The sequence below is a fragment of the Perissodus microlepis genome, chromosome 1 (genome assembly GCF_051167445.1).
Source record: "Perissodus microlepis isolate ML-2025 ecotype Zambia chromosome 1, ASM5116744v1, whole genome shotgun sequence".
Classification (NCBI taxonomy): Eukaryota; Metazoa; Chordata; class Actinopteri; order Cichliformes; family Cichlidae; genus Perissodus; species Perissodus microlepis.
The window spans coordinates 23,004,783-23,021,726 of NC_140461.1; the positions used below are offsets into that span (position 1 = coordinate 23,004,783).

The 16,944-nt window shown below is 41.8% G+C and overlaps 1 protein-coding gene across 2 annotated transcripts in view; it reads right to left on the bottom strand.

Annotated features, from left to right (window-relative positions):
- Positions 1-7,955: 7,955 nt before the first annotated feature.
- Positions 7,956-16,944, bottom strand: part of acsf3 (acyl-CoA synthetase family member 3) — a 41,647-nt gene continuing 32,658 nt past the window's right edge. For both annotated transcript variants that reach the window (XM_084936094.1, XM_084936101.1), the window contains exons 8-10: positions 13,981-14,115; positions 13,644-13,755; positions 7,956-9,860 (exon numbers count right to left, since the gene is read on the bottom strand). In XM_084936094.1, the coding sequence (XP_084792220.1) occupies positions 9,707-9,860; positions 13,644-13,755; positions 13,981-14,115 (401 nt within the window). In that variant the 3' untranslated portion in view covers positions 7,956-9,706. The remainder of the gene's footprint in view (positions 9,861-13,643; positions 13,756-13,980; positions 14,116-16,944) is intronic.

A 16,944-nucleotide genomic window follows, 5' to 3' on the forward strand; every position in this document is an offset into this window, starting at 1 on the left:
TATACTCTATGGCAGTATTCAGAATCAGAATACTTTGTTATTAATAATAGTTAGAATTATATTATTGTTAACATATAGGGAATTTCACTTACAATATAAACATGAAAGGTAGAAAATGTAAACTCTCTATTAAAAAAAAGTAAAACCAAGGCACTCAAAGTGAAATGTTAAATTAAAGTTAAATCTATGTACTGTACAGACAAGATATTACAGGTGATAATGATGCCTTTACAAACTGCCACTGCTAATCATTTATTTTGTTGGGTTATGTTGTTATTGACACACAGGAAAACAGCCCAGTGTTATTTCTATTTAAGGTAAATTTCACCTGAGCTGTGTGTCATGGAAATGTGTGAGAAAACACCAGAGCAAATGCTCGTTACAAAAATGCCTGCCCGCATTGTGTTTACATTAGTGCTGAGACAATAAATCAATCAATTGATCCACTAATCAAGAGAAAATGAGCTCACATCTTACGTCAATGATTAGTGTTTAAAATCCTCCATGAAGCACTAAATTTATTGATTTGCTGTTTGCTATTTTGAATTTAATCCTATGGAATTTCCACTGTGGCTAAGGGGGAAAAAGAGCAATGTGCAAAGGAAAGCTTGTGATAAAAAGCTTTAATATGAGGAATTTTATAGAATGAAAAGTTAATAAATCTAGAAGCAATCAAGAGTGTAACTGATAATAAAAATGATCGTTGCAGGCCTGCACACTTTAATCTTTACCACTACATCGATTCACAAACTGATAAGAGTGTCACTTCTCTGCTCAGTGTCTTCTGGGAACGAGCGTCTGCTCTTTTTGCTCAGTGGCCTAACACACTCTAGTGGCACGCGGGACACCCTGGTTCAATACACCCTCCCTTATGCACTCCGCCCATCAGTCAGATTCTAGGCACAGATACCTGCTGGGAAAACCAATCTATATCTGGATGAATGGAGGAGGAGAGGCAAGGCCAGATCAATGTACAGATATTGATAAACGCAGCCATGCAAGGAGACTATACTCCTTCTGAACTCATTCACTCTCTCTCGCTCTCTCCCTGTGAAAAGATTAGGAATCGAGATGAACTGCTGAGTAAGGTTTGCGGGTGTATTTGTGTGTGTAGATGACAAAAGAGACACTGTAGCGTGCTGGCAGATACTACAGATAGAGCAGGGAGGGAGAGGATAGGAGAGAAAGGGAGTCGAGATACATAGAAGAGACACAGATTACCACCACAGAGCTCAGTAATGGTGTGTAAGGGCAGCACGTCAATAAAAAAATACCTCCCGTTGCAGCGCGGTGGACTGCTGCCGCAGCCTGTACGGCACGACACCTGCTGACTCCCTGATCTACCTCAAATTACGATGATGCTCTCACACTGAGCTTCTGTGAACTACAACATCCACTGGCTGTATCAAACACACAAACAGATACCCAACATTCATATCCACGGACACATGCATAAAATCCCACATGCGGCTGCAATGCTGAATTCACTTTCTGGCGCAGAGGTTCAACATCAGGGTTTGATCCCCCTCCTGCGACGCCCTGTTGGGGTGGTGATTTTTATATATATATATTTTTCCAAATCTCCTTCCCCTCCCTCTCTCCAAAGAGACGAGGCTTGACATCCAGGTGTTTTATAGTATTTGTGGCTCTGATCATCCATCAAGCCGATCGATCACTCTCCCAGCAGCTTTTATTAATGATCTTGTCAGCCAGCCCGCTCTCGGGTGCAGCCGCTTGTCCAGAATGATAGATCATTAGCTAGTCTGCCTGCTATTTATTCTCTCATGACCTTGTCTCTCCATTGTTGAGTGGGCCGAGTTATGAGCGCCAGAACATAATTCACTATTGATTCTGTATTTTTTTTCTTTTTTCTTTTTCTTTTTAACCAAAAAAAGTTTTTTTTAAAGCAAAAAAAGTGGTGAAGCAATCTACACACAAATATTCACTCCAAAACAAGCTGCTAATACCTACATGCTAACACATTACTGGTAAAGTTAAGATGTGTCAAAATGTGTTTAGTTAACTAAGCTAGCTGGGCACATAGAGTACAAATAAGGCTGAAGTTAATTGATTGGATAAATCATTTTTTGGGGGTACTGCGATTGGGATTTGTTTCAATAAATAAAAAAACACAATTTCTGAATTGTGTTGTTCTTTCTTCCTTTTGTTGTCTTGACTTTAGAAACATATAAAGACAATGACAGAGATTCTGATCATGTATGAGCAAAAAGTTTTACAGGACTCTATGCAAGACTGTGAAAAACTGAGTTCATCCCATGAACTTGTAGAACCACCTTTAGCAGCAATAACAAGAAGTATATGTGACTGTATGTGTATGAGTCTTTACAATGTTGCTTTTTTATCATTGAGGTTTGTTTATCCACATCATTTGAATCACACTGAGGTCATTGCATTGACCTTGACCATGCTGTTAGAGATTTGCTGCTGTGCTTGGGATATTTGTCCTGTTGTATGACCCAGGTTAAGCCAAGCTTAGGTTTTCTCCAAAACGTGGCAATGTGCATCACGACCGACTATCTCCACTACCAGAAGTCTTGTGGTTTGGTCAAATGTAACATTACAACCCTAGGCTATAGTGCTATTGTTGATTGTTGATTCAGTTACTGCAAGGTGCCCAGTTCTGGAGGCTGCAAAACACATCATACTTGTTTAGTTATTTTCTAATTGCACCATCATTAACTTTTATATTTAGCATGCTAACTGAAGTCTGCAGAGACTGGGTTATAGCTCTTTTTTGCAGTTTCTCTGAGCATTGCGTAGTCTGAGTTTGGTGGGATGTTCACTCCTTGGAAGATTGGCATCTATCATGACTGTTTTCTACTTATAGAATGACAGAATTCAAATTGTTTGGAAATGGCCTTAAAACCTTTACCAGAAGGATGAGCAGCAACAACTGTTTCGCTAAGATCATTGCTCATCACACACCTTCCATCCATCCATTCCCTTCTGCTTATCCTTTTCAGGGATGCGGGGGGCGCTGGAGCCTATCCCAGCTGTCATAGGGCGAGAGGCAGGGTACACCCTGGACAGGTCGCCAGTCTGTTGCAGGGCTAACACAGAGACAGACAACCATTCGCACTCACATTCACTCCCACATTCACACCTATGGGCAATTTAGGTTAATCAATTAACCTATCCCCACAAACTGCATGTTTTTGGACGGTGGGAGAAAGCCAGGGTACCCGGAGGGAACCCACGCAAACACAGGGAGAACATGCAAACTCCACACAGAAAGACCCCGGCCTAATGGTGGAATGGAACTCAGGACCTTCTTGCTGTGCGGCAATGGCCTAAAAACCTTTACCAGACGGATGATCAGCAACAACTGTTTCGCTAAGATCATTGCTTATCACACACCTGACCAGCAAAAATCCCCAAACTTCTAGTTTTATAGAGGTGCTCACACTTGCTAATGATAATTTAATCAAGTGTATTTGATTAGCAGCACCTGACTGCTGCTTACCATCTTAATTCATATGGAAGTTGTAAAGATGTACTTAGTTTTTCTACTTCTACATTAGTAAATATAGTGCAGTGGAGATCTGGCACTGTATAGGCGGTGTTAATTAGACAACTGTGCTGTGGAGCCCATGCTAGGTAAGCTAGCTGACCTTCACATGCACCTCAACATTACTGGTTTGTTACCCTGACCATTTATTACAGTTATCCCTACCTATTTGTTTATGTAGAGAAGAGTTCACTTGGCTTTTCATATTTATGTGGTATAAATAATTCAAAAAAAGGTGGTTTTGTGTTCATTTAACCAGACGAGTGTGAGCTTGAGGGAGCTGTGCACATGGGCTATCGCTACACCTGACTATTGCTGGTGGTTGGAGGTGGCCAGCTGGAACATTAACATATTTCTCTTCATCTGGAAAGAATGAGTTTGTGGACATAACTTGATGGAAATCCTTCTTTTGAGGAGTAAGGCCTGTTTCAGAGGAGGGGATTTGTCTTGCTGGTGGGAGAATCAGAAAATCAGCTCCCCTGGTTCTTCACAAATTACAGTCTACTAAATAGTTGTTGGGATAATTCAGTCAATGACGTGATGGACAGACAATCCCTTGAGTCACGCTGCCAGTATGGCTGAAAACATGTTGTGGAACATCACAGTGAGACTAAGATAATTAACAGATAGTAACGAGGGGCAGAGAAGAATAGAAAGGAAGTGACTGTAACGGAATAAGAAAGAGGGGGGGAAAGGGCAGCAGAGAAAAGGGCAAAGAGAAAACAGCAAGTTGGCAAGAGTTTCACAGGAGCAAAGCCCGAGGCCGAGCCAGTGAGGTGTAAGTAGCTTCAGAATAAACATGAGCTCCATGTAAACAACAACCTGCCACTACAAGCGTCGGATACGCACCCACACAGGCCTGGTGGGGTTCTGGATTCACTGATGTGTGTTTTCATGTGTGTGTAGCGAACACTTGGGCGTCCCTGGGGCTGAAAGCCTTGCCTGTCATCCTCCCATCACTCGTCTCTCTACCCACTTACATCCATAAGCCTGTCATGTTGATCAAGTAGCCGCAGGCCCAGAGCCTTTTGTGACTGTCAAAAGTGTGCACGTGAATGTTTGACTGTATAATTATAACCCGATTTTCAGTCTGTGTCTGCAGCGTACAGAACAGAAGAGCAGCGAATTAAACAAAAAAAAACCCTTTACCTTGAATTCAGAGGCTATTGTGTTTGTGTGACTCACTGCTTCAGTCTGACCTGTTTATTATGCAGTCAGAGTTGAGAGAGAAGAAGGAGGAACTTCTTTCTCCTCCAGATTTATTCATGATGAATGGCTTTCATGTTCAGAGCAGCATGGCGGCTGAGACTTCTGTGGAGTCGGAGTGACAGAGGATATGTGTCAAAGTAGGATACCATGTGCACAATCCTCAAAGTACACGGAGTGCATACGGTGTTGACCAATGTGCAAATGCTGCGTTGCGTCAGAAAGAGCAAATATCCATTGCTTATTGTAAAAATCTGGCATGCCAACGCTCTGATTCAGACTATCAACACAATTAATAAAGTTAAGCCATATATATATATATTATAGTACAGGGTGGGCCATTTATATGGATACACCGTAATAACATGGGAATGGTTGGTGATATTAAAGTCCTGTTTGTGGCACATTAGTATATGTGAGGGGGCAAACTCCTCAAGATGGGTGGTGACCATGGTGGCCATTTAGAAGTCGGCCATCTTGGATACAACTTTTGTTTTTTCAATAGGAAGAGGGCCATGTGACACAAACAAAACCACCGCTATTGGTCTGACCCTAACCCACATTGGATGGATCCCTCTAAGACTGTTGGAACAACAAAAGTGATGGTTTGGTGTGGTATATGGGTACAACGATAGTGGGTCCATTCTTCATCAATGGAAACCTCAAGGCCACTGGATATTTGAAATTGCTACATGATGATGTGTTTCCCTCTTTATGCACGGAATCTGGCACGTTCCCTCAAGATGGTGCACCACCACATTATGGGTGCCAGGTCCGAACATTCCTAGATGAACAGTTTCCTGGAAAGTGGATTGGTCGTCGTGGGCCAGTTGAATGGCCCCCAAAGTCTCCCGAGCTGACCCCCTTAGACTTTTATCTTTGGGGTCATCTGAAGGCAATTGTCTATGGTGTGAAGATACGAGATGTGCAGCACCTGAAACTATGGATACCGGATGCCTGTGCTGGCATTTCTCCTGCGGTGTTGCTATCAGTGTGTGAAGAGTGGGAGAAGAGGGTTGTATTGACAATCCAACACAATGGGCAGCACATTGAACACATTTTATAAGTGTAAATAACTCATGAATAACTCATGAAAGAATAAAGTTACGTTGAAACCAAGGAAAGGAAATGTCTAGAGATCGTGACTTAAATAACAAAAAGACTGGAGGTGGCAGAGTTGAAGATGTTAAGACTTTCATATCAAGTGGACAAGATGGGCAAGACTAGAAATGAATACATCAGAGGGACAAAGTTTGAGAGGTAAGGCTGAGATGGTTTGGACATGTGTAAATAAGGGATAGTGGATATATTGGACAATATATTGCTGGTAGAAGAGAAGACCACAGGGTTTGTGGATGCTGTGAAGCAGGACATGCAGAGAGTTGGTGTGACGGAGGACGACGCTCAAGATAGGGTGAGATGAAGGCAGATGATCTGCTGTTTCTAACAGATTACAGTGGAGTAAATCAGCAGTGATGTGCTGGAGCTGCACTCTGTTTTGATAAAAACTAACTTAGCACCTCTATGAATGAAAACAGTTTAATTCCCTCTTAAAAGGTGAGATGATGGAGAGCAGTTGATGTTGACCTGCTATAGCATAGTATGGCTATAATTCTGGAAAAAGAAACGCTTTGTCACTTTTAATTTGAAAGTCTCAATATACATGATTATGTTTTTTGATTTGGTTTAGAAGACATAACTGATTGCTTAAAGGTCTCCATCCACCCTGAAGTGAAGCTAACACTGTCTGCCATCAACGAGACCCATGCTGGGATAGGTTTCTGAAAGGCCAGCACAGAGAATGACGCAGTGATTCAATCATTTGGCATTTGATTAGCGTACCTGATGCAATAAGAAAAGTTAATGTTAATAGGAAAAGGAAGCTAAATGTGCAGATAGGTTTACATAAAAAAGTGAAACTGTGAAAAAAAAGGGTACAATCAGCATAACATGAACTCTGTGTTAGCTTCTTTGTACCATCACCTTTGCCACAAACACTGTTTGTATCTCAAATACACAAACGGTCTCATCGGTGTCCCCCATAACCCACCCTCCAGGACCCTGGGGCCCAATAAGCAGCCATCTGCAGACAACCTCTTCCACCACGCTCTGGCAAACATGGGCGAGTGCGTGCGTGTTTGTGTGTGTGAGAGAGAGAGGCAAAAAGGGGAGGTAGAGACAGTTCAAGGGCACGAGTACTCCATCAAGTTGAGTCCAGGGAATAGCCACCACCTTCCCCGGCCCCTCCCGTGTGTGGACCAGGTGAGCACCGAGACCTGTCCTTGGTGCTCGCCTGAATACACACAGTACGGTGCACTGATTACTTCACACCACACGCGCTCTTCAGTTTGAATTTGACCCTCTGCTGCTTCGCTGCAGCCTCCGTGTGGCAGCCCCAGCCTTCTTGCCCGTGGCCCCAGCTGACTCCTGGCTCTGGCGTGGGTGGTTGGGTGGGGTGGCGTGGGGATTTGGGGGCACTGAAGCTGTCCTCTGGTGCTCTTGCAGCCCTGCCTGCTCATCCATCCTAGCCTGCCAGCCCACAGATCGATAGCTCTGCTCACTTAATCAGGTCTCTGGTGACTGTGGGCGGACGAATGTGTGTGCGCGTGTGTTTCTGTGTGTGGACAGAAGGTTGTATCAGCTGGGGGCTGCACTTGTATTTCTTTCTATCTTCAGTCCTCTGACTCTTCACCACGACTGTTTATCTCAACCGTATCGCCTTGGCTCATTCACCTCGTTGCTTATTGCCCTGGCCATATCACTTACTTCATGCCCTTTGCTGACTTTATTTTTTGCATATTAATTTCTTTCACCCACATTTTCACAGCTGTTGTTAGGAATCCAATCACTGTGACAGTCCGGCATCGTATTTTTGTCTTCTTTCCCTGGCTTTACTTACATCTCTTCACACGCTCTCTGCACACTCTGGCAGCACGCCGAGAAGAGTCTCACAGCCGAGTCGGTCCCGGTACCAGTGCAATTTGTCGTAACTCGTGATGAAGACAGAAGAGGCTAGACATTGTAGGAATGGAGAGGAGAACCGATGAGAGGTGAGAAGAGCGAGCGAAGCGAGAGGGTTAGTCAGATGGAGTGCGGGGCATCCAGCTGTGGTGTTGTGCCTTGCTAGAGAATCCGCCTTCAGGCTCTCATTGCACCTGCATAGCCACAGCTGCACAGACACAGTGTAACACTCTTTGGGGAAAAAAATAACTTCCAAAACACTTTTTAATTAAAAATTTCCAAAACTTTTTAATTTTCATATGAAAACTGTTATTCCAAGTGCATCAGTGTGTTTACAAAACGAAATCAAACCAACAGTGTTCATCGTCTTTCTCCTGATTTACCACCGCACCGGCTTTCATTTTGTTTAGTGCAGGTTTAATTAACCATGATCCTTGATTCTGGTTACACCACTCTACCACAAAAAGCTGTCATTGTGCATTCTCTGATCACACCATTTTCACTAATCAAACATCAGAATATTTCAATAAGAGCACATTTACCAAACGCTGCTTCTGGGTTTGAGCGTTTTTTTAGTGGAGCATTTGAAAATCCTGGTCACCACGATCCATGCACACCACAGCTAGCTGTTCCCCTCTCATTAATGCAGATTGAAGAGCGGACCCCTCAGTTTCGCTGGGTGCAAAACACTTCACAAAGTGTTTGAAATTTCATATTTATTTTTTGTTTTCCAAGAGCTGCCACAAACATTTGCAACCGCTTCACTTTTTTTTTTTTTTTTAGCTCTAAAAAGGTCCTCTACGCACCTTTCATTGTGGGAAAGTAGCATCATTTGAAAGCACACTCACAATTGAAGTGTTTGGTTTTTTTATATGATAAGTACTTTAGTAGAAGACAAAGGGTCTTCTTTTTGATTCCTGAAGACAAGAAGTTCCCTCAAGTTTGAATCAAATCTCTTGGACCTAAGTCATGACCTGGATAACAGCAAACATGTACAGAAACACTGTTTATACCACACCTTTCTGAAGCTAATATGGCTAATTTTGTGTCGCTAACACTGTGTCTCCTTGCAGAGGTTCTGTTTAATACTGCCCTAAACAAATATCAGACTGATGATTTCCACAGTTTTCCAATGTCACAGAAGACTAAAAAGTGGTAGACAGTAAACATGTTTGCCCAGTGACTGAACAATGGTACTACTTGCTCACTGCAACTACTTGCATTTAGTTAGTTACAGATTGCAATGTTACTCCACAGGTGACCTCCTAATGGGAGGAAACCTGTCTCCCAGCAATCATAGACTGACTGCACTCACTCTCAGAGAGATTGGCAAATAATTAATAACAGGGTGCAAACATATTGCAATCAATCTGCATCAGTTTCCACCAATGGGCACAAACTCTTTGTAACTGGGGACTTGAGTCGCCTGGTTGCCAGCTGGCTGTATTCTGGTTACATAGTTAAATCACCGTAGCAACAACTACTTTGTGGAGGAATTTCTGTTTCAAACCTGCGAGGTTCTGCTTGGACTGAACGTAAGAAGTTAATGTGAATTTCTGTAATCTGGCTTTCTGTGTTTGAAGACAGCAATGTATTTACAATTTTTCCTGATATATCTGATTTTTGCATTTATTTGCCAACTTGACCCCATTCACTCGCAAACTGTGAAACTGGCTGTCTCCTTTTTATTTGCCATTTTATCAGTCTTGATGCACCAATGTTGTTTTGAAGATGGCAGCTGATCGCAAGTGGTTACATACCTGTTCAAGGTCACGAGGTCACAAGTTCATTGCACACAGTCGCAAAACCTTTGATTATGATGTGCCCTCTGCTGTGTATTACATTTTACATATAAATTATATTTATAGTGTATTTATAGTTGCGAATAAGTTTCCTCAAATGTTAGCTTCCACGATGTTCCATGATGTCTTTATCTACTTTTCTGCCTCCTCTCTGTCTACCTGTGTGCAGAGAGAAACAGCCGTATTTCTGATGTACACCTGCAGTTCTTTATCCAGGCACCTGTATGTTGTCATGCAAGTTTTCCAGTGATGAAAAGAATAGTCGCAGGAGGTCCTTCTTGTTGACCTTGCCCATCTGATTCCTCGGCATCTCCTCTACCACCACCAGGCCTGTAGGTATGGTGTAGGGTACCATGTGCTCCCTGCAATAAACACCACTGTTAATATGGATGCACACACAAATACGCAACAACAACAACAACAACAAAAAAAGAAAAAACAGCAAACAACTGCAAAACAAAGGCTAGCCCTGTGGCGGAGTAGTTGAGATAAGGAAACGTCCTTCATACACTCTGCTGTTCTTCTCCCTTAATATCCCCAATTCGCCTTCCAGACACAGACAATCCCCCTTCGTACAAAAACAATATAATCACTGCAAGATGAAATAAAAAAATAAAAATAAACAAATAATAAAAAGGGAAAACAGAAGGCTGTGATAATTAAAAGTGTTTTATTTTTTTCCGTTTTGAATGCCTGGTTGTTACGTCAAGTCTTGAAGCCCGGAGCTTTTTTTATTATCTTCTAACCTAGTTTGTTTGTTTGTGCGGACGCGCGTGCTTTGGTGTGCAATCCAGTTGTGCGTGTGTGTGAGCATAATGACTGATATGACCGCCATCAAACACTCCTTTCAGCAGATGTCCGCGTGTTTCTGACTGAGTGAGTGAAGTGTGAATATACACGCATACGTACACGTCTCTGTAACGGGGGCTTGCGTGCTTGTGTCGCCGATTTCTCCAGGGCAACGTGTTCCTGTGTGTCTGCGTGCACGGGTGCGCGCGCATAAGCCTGAGCGTTCGAGGCGGTGTGAGGCAGTGAGGGTGAGACAGAGATTCAGACTGACAGCTGAAGCCAGGGCACTGAAGAGTGAGCATCCATCTACTTGTTTATGTCTCATTTTATCTCTTTCTCTCTCTCCCCTACACCCAGGCCTCAGCAGAGGGCTGTGTGCTGGAACTGTCTGTCTTCTGGGAGGACCCCTGGCTGCAAACACTGTGTGTGTGTGTGTGTGTGTGTGTGTGTGTGTGTGTCTGTGTGTGTTAACCTGAGTCACAGGCAGTAGTTGTAATCTACCATACTGGACCAGCAGGCGATAGCAGTGGGATCTAACATCCATACACCATATGGAGCTCACAGCAGTACACACACTCACACACACACTGCACTCTACAAGAATTCAGTGATGTAAATAAATGACACTGGTGGGTTGTAGAAAGTGTGGAGGACAAAAACAGATGGTTGGAAAGTGAAGAAAAGGGTGTAAAAGAGAGTGAGAGCAGATTTTTTATGAAAACAGACTGGAGGAGATAAAAAAAAGACTGTTTGTGTCACTGCAATGTGGAGGGTGAATGTCACCAGTAACTGTCTCTAGCAGACAAAATAAACTCCGCTGACATTTAGGAAGCGAGGTGAAAAAAACCAAACTGTTAGGTAGCAGGACAAAGTCCTCTGTAATAATCATTTGTTCGCTTCCTCCACATCTTCTTCTTCTTTTTCATCTCCCTAATTAGTCCATCTCTGGCCTTTCTTTCTCTCACATCCTTTGCTATTGATCTGGGGACTTGAAGGCCAGTCACTGGGGATGTGTGTGCTGCTGAGAGACCCACACAGTCTGAATTAGGTGCCTCCATTTGGTCCACTAAACTACATAAAATTGAACTAGTAGTTTAGCTTTCAGTTCTAAAGTCTTACAAATCAAGACATATCGAAAAAAAATCCAGCCCTTTCCAGGTCCTGAAATTAGGTAATGACAATGTCAGATGAAGAACAAAACATGACATATTACACCATGTCATTATTTATTTAGCAAAAATAAAGTGCAATAACCTGAAGCAATGGTTTTCTGTATAACTTTATCAGCCTCTCACATTATTGTGGGAGAACTCATAGCCCTCATCTTTACAATGCTGCTTCAGTTTATTGAGGTCAGTGAGCGTTCATTCATGCACAGCTCTCTTAAGTTCCCACCCCAGTATTTAAACCAGGGCGAAGCATGGACGTTGGACCATTGCAATGCTTTCTTTGATCTTTTCAGTCATTCTGTTGCAGATTTGCTGCTGAGCCCGGATCCCTGTCCTGTTGCATGACTCAGGATGGGCCAAGCTGTCAGACAGATGGCCTCACATTTGACTCGAGCATACTTTCATGGTTGACTCAGTGCCATACTTGTTGAGTTTGCTCCTAATTGTACTGTCATGAACGTTAACATTTAACATGCTAACCGTTCTTCTTTTTTTAGTTTAGGAGTGATTCAAGCAGTTCAATTCTTTTCTCTATTTAAATGAAGGATTTTTTACCTTTTATTTTAACATTGCTGTTCTACTGTAATTGGACCTCCTTTTACAAGCCCCACCCACTGTTTATTCATCTCCTGCAAAGGCACGGTGATTAATTCGTTAGCACTGCTTGTGCTCACACAGTGACAAAGTCATCATGCATAAAACATCCCGAATCTCAAATCACCATGGCCACACAAATGCATAACACTGACTACCTCAGCTGAGAAGGCTCGATTAGGAGGATTTAATTGCTACAATGTTACTTTTTGTTTTATATTTTATTTTTATTTTTTTTGAACTATTTCTTCAAAGCAGCTTTATAAAACTAGATTTATTCATTGGGTAGTTTTATTTTAGATCAATTACTTCTAGTATGAAGTAATAGGTTAATTGCAAAGCTATGCCTTCAAAGTAGTTTCCCCAGCACTGAGCAGAACTGACAAAGAGCTGTGAAGATTGTCCTTTTAAATCATCTTAAGAAGACTTAACAAAAACACGGTCCTGTAATAATAATGGGATACGATGCTCTTTTTGGAGTTTGTTTTTGTGGATTCAGGATGATGGATTAGTTGTAAGTTATTCAGGTCACAATCTCCACTGGTGGTATGAGCTTGGAGTCCCCCTGGGCTGCAAAGCACTTTTAAAGGTGGCAGGTGGTCCAGTGGCTAGTACTGTTACATCTCTGTTTTTTCAAAAGCAACACTTTGCTTAAAAAAAATCAAAGCTTGGCTGTTTAAAGTCCAACACCAGTTGAAACACCAGTTTAAAGAAATAAATCCATGTTTTTTCTCACATGACTGGGTTTCTCTCTGTAATACTGCAGTGTCTTTGTGTTACAATATAAACATTGTAAGACTGAACTGCTACTGTGAACTGGATCTCGATATATGTATAAAAAACAGAATAGAATTATTTTGCTCTATTAGACACTAAAACACATTTCCCAGTGATTTATAATGCTGTGAGAAAAAAAAAATCATCACCCTGAATAGACCAGTCTCGACAAGTGTTAAAGAAAACTGCACAATTAGAATATTCACAATGCAAAGTCCATGTTTTAATAAAGTCTGCTTCCACTTGGACGTGTTTATCTGGTGAACAGAGTCCATTCCTGCAAAAGCAGAGCCACCTTAAACTTTTCTGACAGTTCACATATTTGCCTGAAAGAAAATACAGCATGCATTTTCACGCAGTGTGGATGTTAATATCAGCAAGCCTGATAGAATAGTACAGGTTTATGCAAAAATGTGGAAAATATCCCTATATGTAGCCTGTCAAGAGCAATGTATTTGCTGGATATCAAAATAAAACCAAGTATACACACAGTGACTTTCACCCTGTGACAGCTGGGATAGGCTCCAGTCCCCCCCATGACCTGAATTGGATAAGTGGGTAAGAGAGTGGATGGATTTTATGCACATAATGCTTACTTTTGTCTGCCTTACATGTTTGATTTGGCAGACTTTTTAAACCGGATGCCTTCTTGACTCAAGCTCAAAGGTGTCAGTATCTCCTCACCGGATCTTGCTCACTTGCTAGGTGAATAAACCACTACACCGGTTGGTATGTGCATAATAAGAGACAAAATTCATTAGAAAACTCCAAAAACAGTGCACAAAGTAAAGGTTATTCAGCTGAAAGTCACAGTACCTTGCCCAGGTCTTCAATTCTGGCAAAGTCATACTCTTGTCCCTCTTCAGCTGCACTACAGCAGTGACTTTTTGACCCCACGTGGCATCTGGGGCTCCAATCACAGCAACATCTACAAGGTTAAATATGACAAAAAAATCAGACAAGCTGCAGGTAAAATTCAGCTACTCCTTTATTTTTGTCTTTCTCTACAGCAAAAGGACACCAAACTCATTTTTGATGAGTTACCTTCAGCACATAACTGCTGGATATTAACAGTGATCAAATGGTTGAGGTGCTGATTCAGGGCTTTAATTACATGTGTCTTACAGTGGTGACATTACTTCATTCCACTTACCCGTGATGTCTGGATGAGCCAGAAGGTGACGCTCCACATCGAGTGCGCTGATCTTGTAGCCACCACTCTTGATGATGTCGACACTGGTGCGACCCATGATCCAATATACGCCGTCTTTATACACAGCGGTGTCTCCTACAATACAGACAGGCCCATACAAGGAGGACAATGTGATGTAAGGGAAACACAGGGAAAAATACAGTCATAATTTTCTGGAACATCATTTCTATAACAAGAAGTTATTAAGCCCAATTACAATATATATGCCTAAAAACAAGGCTGATAATGAACTCAATTAAAAAATTAAGTAATATTTTTTTGTAGCTAAGAATAGGGAATGTAGGGTATGTAAACTTGTATCTGTGTGTAAGCGAGCGTGTGTGTTTGAGACACAGAAAGTCAGATAACAGTGGATGGATGAGTGTTTAAGTTGCCCCAGCCTCCAGACATACATCCTCCACAGACCCACGCACACTCATACATAAGTTTCTGGGGGACAGGTGTGGGGGAAGACGAGTACAGTATGTGGGATGAGGGGCGCAGCTGCGCTCGTGTATGATGAGCTGGGGAAATGGGTCAGTATGGATCAGTGGGGAGAGATTAGGGAGAGAAAAATGGACGGAGGAGGGAAGGAGAGGAAGCCTGAAAATAAGGATCAGGAATATATTCTTTAGCAGAATTACATTGGGGCTGTCCACAGCTGAAACAGAGAGTGGACGTAAGTGTATGAGAAACTGTGATGAAGTGAAGCATAGCAGTTAAGGTTGGATGAATAGGTTAAAAGGTCAGTGAAGGTCAGGGACTGTTCAAATATGCAAAGTGAACCTTTAAGTCTTAAAGCCAGCTGTGATGTTAGAAAATCTGACTCTTTTTCACACATTTATTATGACAACTTTTCACATCTTCCAGTTTTCATCGTGCTCAGCTGGGTTTTTTCTCTACCCAGGAAGTTGGTAGGTGGAGTTGGGAAGCTTGTTTGCATGAACCAGCAAGATCTGGGCTGAGCAGAGAGCAAAGTGCATAAAGGACTGCCATCTGGATTATTTCTCTCTCTCCTTGGGCTCCTGGCCTCTTTTCCTCATGTGTCTTTGGTTTGCTCTTCCAAACCAAAGACACGAAGACCCATGTATACACTCAGCCCTCCATTAAACACACTACTGACTGACGTGACTACTTGAATATCTCATAATTTCAAAACTGTCCCTGTGAAGTTTCTAAGCAAACAGAAACTCTGGGAATTTTCTACTTTCTGCCAAGAAACAGTCCTCTCAGTAAATGCTCTGTAAAAATGCTACACTCTTGATTTTATTCGTATTTTTTCTATTAGCATATTCATTAGTGAGTTTTAGAGGTGCTTATAAACAGATTTAGCACTTTGTCCTGAGGATGTCATGAGCTCAGATTTTCACTACATAATTATTATGACCAAAAGAATTCTCTATAAGGACATTATTATGATGGCCATAGAAATCTTTAATTTACTTTTCATGTGTTTAGTGTCCTAGTCACACTTGGCTGGCAACACCTTGGCAACTACCAGGGTTGGTATGGATAAAACTGTAGTTTCCATCTGGTTGGCAAGTGGTTGCTGGCAGTTGTTGTGAAACCAATTTCAAAAGCCTCAGTCACACAGGGCTTGGTCAGTGAACCCTCCAACATCCACAGGTTGTTAGGGAAGAATCTACAGGTACATTTGATCACAAAGAGGTAATACAGCCATGCCTTGAAAACCTGCATGTGATTGCTTTTTTGTGTTACATTTCTGTGCATACTATACTATGATATACCCGCTACACACGTGTCCTTCCGGTGTACTCTGCGCCCGAGACTTAGGAAAAACACAACTTGGACACCAGTTGTTCAGTCTCCACAGCATCTGTGTACACAGCTTGCGAGTTAGTATAAACCTATCCTTAAGATGCCACACAAATTATATATTTTTGTCATCAACAATTTTTATTTATTTCATTTTAAACTTCAATAACAGAACTTAAGGATAACTACATAAATAAATAGTTTAAAAAACAAACAAACAAAAACAAAACAACAAAACAAAACAAAACAAACAAACAAAAAAAACAAAACAAAGGGAAGTTATCCTATTCTTTCTTCGCACACCAATCCCCACACCACCACTCTGTCATTACTCCTCTGTTCTTCAAGTTACAGAAAGCCAGCTTGTAAAGGGGGACCAAATACAATCATATTGATGCAATTTGTCTAATAAACCATAAGTCACTTTTTCGTAAGACGCCAACTTAGCCATTGTCTTTAGGGAGGGGGGTTCTTTTTACGCCAATGTCTTAGCAGGACCCGTTTGGCCGTAGTAAGAGCCAGAATAATCCATCTTTTTGTATAACTGGAAAAATCTCCATCAGAAAGTTCTGTGGTTATACCAAGTATGGACAGTTTTGGTGAGATACCAAATCTCCTTTTTAAAACACTGAAAATTACCTCCATTATATTTTCCCACCAATCCCGAAGTGCCGAACAGCTCCATAAGATATGTAAAATCGAAGCATTTTGACCATCACATCTCCAACATTCGTCGGTAGAGGCCAGGTTCCATTTATACAATTGTTGCGGTGTTCGATGCCACCTATGGATTATCTTAAGTTGAATAAATCTACTGCCTGTTTCTTTATACATAGTATTAACATTTTGAAAACATGAATCCCATTCAACTGAAGATATGTCCAATGCCATGTCCTGGGCCCAGTAGCCCTTAACTTTCAGGAGAGGATCAGCTGACCGTTCTTGCAATAAGTGATAAATCTTAGAGGTAATGCCTTTACCCAAGGCTGATCCTGAGAGCAGGACTTCCACAGGGCTGCCCACAGGACAACTCAAGGGGGTTCCCAGCCACTTCGATAATGAACTATGTATTTGGACATATCTCCAGAATTGATTACGCTTCAACTTATATAACTCCACAATTTTATCAAAGCTTAAAAAACATTTAGT